We start from the raw sequence: 8,253 nt of genomic DNA on the forward strand, positions 1-8,253 counted from the left end.
AGTTAATCTAATATGTCTATATCTTAATGTTTTTAAGAAGTATAATTATGAGATTTTTTCAAATCCAAACCATAATTTTACTAATTATCCATGTTGTTTTGGAATCCATTTATCTAGACACAATTAATGTAACTTGGATTAAATAATAAGTTGAGTAAAGAGTTTTTAAATTGAACTTATTAAACTGGACTTAATAACTATTTAAAAAAATTCTACATGACCCGGTAATAAAAAAGATTTGGTCGGATCGCACCATTTAAGTGTAAAGAACCTATTCCTCTTCTATTAGATGTTTCAACGGAACACAGAACAAAAATGTCCCGTACTCCACACTTTCAGAGATAAAGGCCGTTACTGATATATCAGTGTTAGAAAATCAACGGATAAAGAATCACCATCTGATGGGGATCACCGATAGAAAAGAAAGGCCTTCTCTCTTTTTTAAACGGTTGAATTCGATAGCAACCGTCTGATATATTAACAAACCCCATGATGTTAATAGATATGGAGAACTATCTTTATGGGCCCCAGAAAAGTGACAAAGTACAGGCAACCTTCCAAATCCTTAAACGGACCTTTACCACCGGCCCTTCAACTTGCCATCACTTTTCTCCCAATCCCATATAATACAATAGTGACCTTTGTAAGTTCGAGGCCTTTGTGGGTCCAGCAACAAAATCCAGGTGTCAACTTCCTCCAATAGATAGGGTCCCGCTACATGACAGCCGAATAGATTTTTTAATATAAAAAAAATATTAAGGTGATATAAACATTTCTAAAAAGCATGATAACCAATTTAATAAACTTAAATAATTTAAATAAAAATAAAATGACAATAAATGAACCTAATAAATAACAACTTAAAAAAAAGTTAGAGAAACCTAACTCGAGTCCATTTAATTTAACATGTTAAATTTGCAACCTAGTTGTAATACTCGTGAAATTTTATCACAAGCAAACTAAATAAAACTATAAAGTTTAATTATGAAACAACTCAATATTAAAGGGAAAAATTAAAAAAGAACTCAAGCTAGCCCGATTTAACCTGCCACATTGTAACCATAGACACATGATTGAGATAATTTTATAGAAATAAGATTTAAAAAAACATGAATACTAATTTTTAATGAATCTGACATTAAATGATAAAATTAAAAATAAAATTAATTTTAAAAAAAACTTAAAAAAAACCAAAGTTAACTCGTGTTAACTTTCAAAACCCATAACTCTAGTCTTGAGCCTAAGACTAACCCTATAAAAGACAAGCCTTAAAAAATAACGAAACAAAAATTTTAAAATTTGAAAATGTTAAAGAGATGAAGTTGAAAAACAATGCAATAAAAAAATAATCAAAAACAAAAGAAATAGTAATTAAAAGAATAGAAACTAAATTTGATATAAAAATAATTTGAAATCAAATGCCAAGGGATGAAATTGAAAAAAAATCAATTAGAAAAAGAATTAAAAATAAATAAACATCTATAAAAAAATAAGTACCAAATTCAATATAAAAATTAAATAAAACTAAATGATAAAGGATGAGATTGCAAAAAAAAAAAAAAAAAACCCGAGTATGAATAGATGAAAACACACATTGATGCAAATTTAACAATTTTTGTTTGTAAGGGTAGTGGAGTCTTTATATATTGTCTTTAAAATGTAAAAAACTTGAATTTCCCAACATTTTAAAATATTTTCCTTTTCAAGGTAATATAGTTATTAAACTATGCATTTGAAAGAAAGGTAAAAATATCAAATTATTTTTAATTAATCTCATAATGACCCATGAATCCTTAGTAAAAGAACATTTTATCTCATCACCGAGGTGGAATGAAGACTAACTTAAGAAAATGATGGTAGAAATTTATTTTAAAAACATGGTAAATAAACACATTTGAGATTAAATTAAAAGTAGAATCCACTTAATTTTAAAACTAAAATTTTACTAGAAATTATTTTAAAAAAATACTTTAAAATAAAATATTAACATGATTAAAATAAAAATACAGGTGAATGAGAAATTTATCTTAAAAAACCTTTATTATATATATATATTATGAAACTCAAAATTTTTTATTTATATTTAAAAAATATAAGATTTTCTTATAATTTATATTAGTTATTTACCTCCACAACAGTACGAGGTAACTAATAAGGTATCTAGAATGAAGGAAAAATGATGAAGGAAGAAAAAGGAGAGACTTAATTAAACTTGGTCGATTGTCTTACGAATCGAAATGAAGGTAATGATGCTGTCCGGAAAATAGAGGGGGGCAAAGAAAAACATACCGCACCTTTTTTTTTATTGCTGTATGAGAACAGCATGGCAAGTTATTTTTGGTAGTTCATGTAAGCACGCAAGGGGTGAAAAACATTTGTTTGGGAAAAAGTAAAAATGCAAATAAGCAATCATGGAAGCACAAAGTGGACGCCCATCTAGAAGCAAGGTGGTTAAATTGCAGAAGCAAAAATGTGTTTTGCTAGATAAATTACTCTTTTAGTGTTCATGCAATTTTATTTTTTTATTTGAATGAAGCATGTCCTTTTATTAGTAGCTTGATTTTCTGAATAAAAATGAAATTATTTTTTTTTATAAAAAATTTAATAATTTGAAATAATTAATAATTATTTTTTTATAAAAAAAAATCTCTAAACAATGCCAATATCTCTTATGAGGAGAAGATTAGTTGATTCTTACTGAGTTCCTTTTGTTTTCTTATGGGTTCCTCTCGTTCGTTAAGGACAGAGAGTTCCAAAGACTTCAAAAAGAATCACTTTACAGAAATTGTTCGATGAAATGATTGAAAGGGATTTTGTTTTTGGGAATTAGGAATGATATTATTGTCAATTATCAATTATAAATGATATTTTTTTTTTATTTTGAGGCTGCAATGAGTTTTTAGTAATTAAAATAAATATAAAATAATCAAAAAATTATTAATTTTCTTAAAATATTAAGTGTTGGCTACATATAAAATTCATTCAGGATACAAGTGTAATTTCTTTAATTATAGTAAAAAAATAAAATCACAAATAAACATTAAAAGATTTTTTATAATTATTCATAAATTATAAAGTATTCTTATATGTCAATAACTCATCAATGTTCTAAAAAGATTAAAACAACCAAAAGTCCATAATTTTCTTTTCACACTCTCTCTCCTCTCCTCTCCTCTCTCCATCCATAAACCGCAACCACCACCTACCACCGCCAAACTACTACCATCATCTAATTTCTATCATTAACGAACTCAAAACAACTAGTATCACTATCCTTTTCCACCCAAGACTAGTAAAACCACCACTAATAGTGGTCAATGCGCAACGACAACCACTTGGCTTGTTTAGCAATCTAAATGGTTGCAGACTTGTAAGTGACTAATTGTTGGTGGTGACTAATTAAGTATCTATAGTGGCTTGATTATGGATAGTTAAGTCTTGTAGTTGCTTGGTTTATTCCTCCCTGCGGAGAGGATATAGAAAATTATTGTTAAGGATGGGGGTTAGGGTTTGAGGTGATGGTTGTCGAGGAGGGGCGGTGGTGTTGTTTAGCAAAGAAGGAGGGCAGCTGCTAACATGAGCCAGTGGTGGAGACGAGGCATTCTTAAATGATGGGTGTTGAGGTGGATGGCACTGTTCAAGAGAGGAGGATAGGATCATGGATTTTAATTCCATTTAATATAATGATTTCAGTTATAAATGCCATTTGGATTAAAAAAATAATAATCATAACATAAGTCAAATGCTAAATATATAATATTTTTTACATTTTATTTGGATGATGATTAATAATATAAATTAAAATAAAGTATATAAACAGTTAGATGTAAAATATAATTTATAAAAAAGTTGATCAAATTATTTACACGCTCGAAGTACAAGATAAAAAATGTTTTTAATGATTTATATAGAAAAAAACAATTGATTTGTCCGGATCAAGAGACAAATTTCCCAAACAAGAAAAAATGATTACACATCAGATTCCATTTGTAATTAAAAGAATTCATTTGTCGTGCTTATTTTCAGGACAAATGTTGTGCCTTTACCTTATAAAACTCCCATGAAAAGCATGATGGTAATCACAACCTCGGCATTTTTTGTGCCATTATTGTCTTCTTTTTCTCACTTTTGGTCTTTCTTTGACACCTCACTACTTTCCTCTTCCAGTTTTGAGAACCAATGCAATTTCAGCTCCATGATTGCTTTCTTGTACTTTTCCCTAGGTGCTTTACTTTCCAGGCCTCTCTATGGACTAGGCAATGTATGTTTCAAACCGCATTTTGTGCGGATGTTTGCGCGTTTTCCATAGCTTGATTGCTTTTGCCATTAAAAAGTATTTTTAAAGATTTTTTTATTTTAAATTATTTTTTTATTTTTTTATGTTTTTAGATTATTTTGATATTTTGATATCAAAAATAAATTTTAAAAAATAAAAAAATATTATTTTAATATATAATATTTTAAAAAATAATTATTATAACAATATTAAATAGACTCTTAATTGATATTTTATTTTATTTTTAAAATTTCTTTAGCACGTATTGAGACTCGTAAAAAATATCACTTTTGGAATATAGTGTATAATATTGTTTGAAAATATTTTTCAATTAAAATAATAGTTTTTTGATTTTTTTAATTTTTTATACAAACATATTAAAATCATAAAAAAACACTTATAAAAACATTAATTTAGTACTTTTTAGATGAAAAATTTTTTGAAAAATTTTTTGAAAAAAATTATTAAAAAATAGATTGGATTACAAAAATAAACACACACAAAGTTAAAGTCCTTGTTTTAACCCTCACCACATCTATTATAAATTTGTTTTTTGTCTAGTTCCATGAATGATTATGAAAAACTCTAAAATGTGTTGGTTTTCACCATAAAACCTCACTTTACTCTTGAAAAAACAATCGTTTTAACTATAATTGAGGGGTAAAATAGTTTATTTACAAGGACACACTTGTCATCATCTCATAACGGTCTTTCAAAATTGTTTTTTAACAGCATAACGACTAAGATAACCTTTTGAGAAAAAAAAAAAAAAGAACTAGGATCTAAGGGTTTTAATGGCATTTTTATTTTCTAAGCACAGATACATTACTTAACAGCACTTAAAATCAAAAAAATTAAAACATCCTTGTTGGGTTTTTCTATCTTTTACTCTTTGTACTTTTGTCATGGTCACATTGAATAGGAGTAATGTGATGTTTTAGTAAAGATAAAATATTAATAAAAAGAAAAGGTAGTTTTTATGTACAAAAAATTACTTAAATGCCATTGGATTTAAAAAAAAATTCCATGCTAGGGCAATTTGGTCTTTTTATCTCAGTTCTTTTGTAACTCTAGCGTTGAATATGTGAGTTGACGCCGCCCACATCCTTCAAAAGATGTGTGCGAAGAAGTTCAGCTGTCAAGATACTCCATCCACAATGGTGTTGAGAGCGTACAAATGTCTTATCCATAATGATTTTTGTATTTTTTAGGTCATTTTATAAAATTTATTTTTATTCAAATTTATTTTTTTTTCTTGTGGGGTTATCCCAATCCTATGTCCACGTTAACAAGGTTAGCAATTTAATTTGGGTTGGCTTGCATATTTTTTTTTTATTGTTTTTTCTTCAAATTTTTTTTAATTTGATTGATTAGTATTTTTTTTTATTAAGAATTTTGAATTTATTTGAATTGTGCTTCTATAAAGTCGTTCCTATTTTTTACTAGTTGCTTTTTCTCATAAATTTTAATTCTATTCTTATTACTAGTTGATTTTTCATCCATGACGAGGCTGGCCACTTCTATTTTAAAATAATAATCATAAAATAAATAAATTGGATTGACAGTTCTTGGAACAAGTCAGAAGCCAGATTCTTATAACTGCAGTGAATATTGTAACTACTGATTCAAGAATTATTTTCCAAATATCTAGCTAGTTTTAGCGGTTTGATTGAAAAAGGGCAAAAAAACTAATTTTAGAAAATTAAAAATTCATCAAAACAACTGCAGATTAAATCACAGATATTAAAAATCAATAATGGCAATTGGTAATCCATTAGGAAAACGTCAATAACCTAAAAGAAAACATATGGAAAGGGAAGATAAATAAAGAAATAGAAAACCAAATCTAATTCTCAATATTTGTTTCAACAAGCTTGAACCATTGGCTTGTTGGATTATCCTTGCACGTAGGATCATCTCCAACGCAGATGCACTTCTTGGTTACGATATTTCCAGCAAATGGAGGCTCCAAGTGTAAGCACAGATATTCTCCCTTGTGATCTTTGGAAGCTAAGTGAAGTTTGCTGGCGGAGATTGGTTTCCAAGTGGTTTGTGAGCAGTCGGGGGTTAGGATTGGTGGCAGTCCATCGCCAATGGCTTTGAGGCACAGCCCAGTTCCCTTCAACTCAAGGGGACCTTCATGTCCATTGTGGGTCCACCTAGCCAAGCCCTTGCAATTGCCTGCACGAATCTGAGCATCCATCCCTTCACCTACACAAGCACCACTTTGTGGATGGTACATAATGTAGTTCAGAGGAACCGTTGATTTTGGATCTGCATGCCAGGATTTCTTTTCAAAAGAGTAGCAAATGACAGAGAAAAGAAGTATATAGCAGAGGAATGAACGTGTAATCAATCAAAAGTAGACATACCTAGAAGTGTTTGCTTAAGAAGCCCCAACCTCCTTTCAACTTTTGGGTTTTTTACACGATCCCAATCGATTTCCAGGACTCCAAAATATTCCTCCATGTTAGTGACGTTTTGTCTAAGATAATAACTTCCTTGCAAAGCCCACAAGCCCCAATCCAAGTCTTTCTCAGCAGCCCAAGTAGAAAAACAACTCAAGAATCTATCATCATCAGCAGGCAATTGTTTCCTATCGATACCAAATTCACTAAAAAATAAAGGAACTGCATTCTCACCATTAGTAACAAAGCCGAGATTGTTGTTTAGTGATCCAATCTTATCTGCGCAAGCCTTATTTACTGATCCATCCACCCAGGGATTGCCCTTACCACCCCATGAGTACGAGTGTCCCTCGAAAATCAACTTATTATCAAAATTAGATTTTAAGGAATGATTCTTGAAGTATGTCAAGTCCGTGGCAAAATTTAAGCCTGAAGCAATCACGAGCACATCTGGATTGGCCTGGTGAACCTGTGCTGCTGCTTCCATGATGTAATGATCAAACCAGAGAGTTGCATTTTGATTCTTGCCGCGGGGTTCGTTGCGCAATCCAATGCTGATGAGCTACAATAACATGATTCATTGGTTAATTATCTACACTGATCTAAATCTTGATGGCATTATCAAACCAAAAAGATCTTTTATTTATATAAAAGATACAGAGAACCGTGTCCTCATCGCCTTCAAAAGATCTGAGCGTGATTTAAGAAGGAATTTGGGAAGTTCAATTAGAATACCTGACTTTTTCCCTTAAAGCGCTGGGCTACCAATTTGAGGCCTTCTATCCACTCCTCAGGATCAAAGTGGGGATCATTTGGGAAGCCATTTTCATCATCATTGCTGCAGCACCAAATTGGCTCGCTTATATGGTTATCAGCATCAATCATTATACCAAAAGCCCCAAGAGCATCAACAACAGCTTCATAGGCCTGAGGGACAGTCATTTTTAGCACAAAAGGGTTGTGCTTGATCACCCCAGCCTTAGCTTTCTTCAGGTTTAGACGATCAAAGGATTCCTCAATTGTAAGATTTGCATATCTAGTGAACATGTGTGTAGAAAATGTGAAACGAATGCAATTGTAATTGTTCTTTACAATTTCAGATGCAATGAATGGCAAGGGTTGCTTATCAAGACCTTCTGCCAACATTGGAAAAACATGGGCTGGCCAATTAGCACAGTGTAGCTTCACTCTTTCTCCTGTTCTTTCATCAACAAGCCATCTACCTTGGGTTTTCAACGGAAGAGAATAAGATGGGACTGCATAAACAATAAAGCTAAACAGGAGAATGGCTTGAAAATTCTTGCCTAGCATCTTCATCGCTAAAACCCTCCAAAGCTCAACTACCTAAGAGAACCAGTATTATTTGTCTAATCACCTAGCACATTTATATACTAGCCAAGAGATAAGAACATTTGTTGATTTAAAACCAGATGGGATTCTAATCTGGATATATGACAGTTTTGAGCTCGTCCTCAGCCTATAAAAGATATATAGGCATCCACCAACCAATCAGAAAGCATTAAAGGCACACGGTTCCTTGATTACATGTAGCTGCAAAGGTATATGCCA

General features: G+C 30.8%; 1 protein-coding gene across 1 annotated transcript; it reads right to left on the bottom strand.

Moving 5' to 3' along the window:
• Window positions 1-6,017: 6,017 nt before the first annotated feature.
• On the bottom strand, window positions 6,018-8,125 carry LOC133684866 (glycosyl hydrolase 5 family protein-like). Its single transcript, XM_062106865.1, has 3 exons — window positions 7,420-8,125; window positions 6,649-7,246; window positions 6,018-6,550 (listed from the first exon to the last, which is right to left on the bottom strand). The coding sequence occupies exons 1-3, from the start codon at window positions 7,999-8,001 to the stop codon at window positions 6,123-6,125; spliced, it is 1,608 nt and encodes a 535-aa protein (XP_061962849.1). The 5' UTR covers window positions 8,002-8,125; the 3' UTR covers window positions 6,018-6,122.
• Between the last annotated feature and the right edge of the window lie 128 nt (window positions 8,126-8,253).

This window comes from Populus nigra, chromosome 1 (genome assembly GCF_951802175.1).
Source record: "Populus nigra chromosome 1, ddPopNigr1.1, whole genome shotgun sequence".
NCBI lineage: Eukaryota > Viridiplantae > Streptophyta > Magnoliopsida > Malpighiales > Salicaceae > Populus > Populus nigra.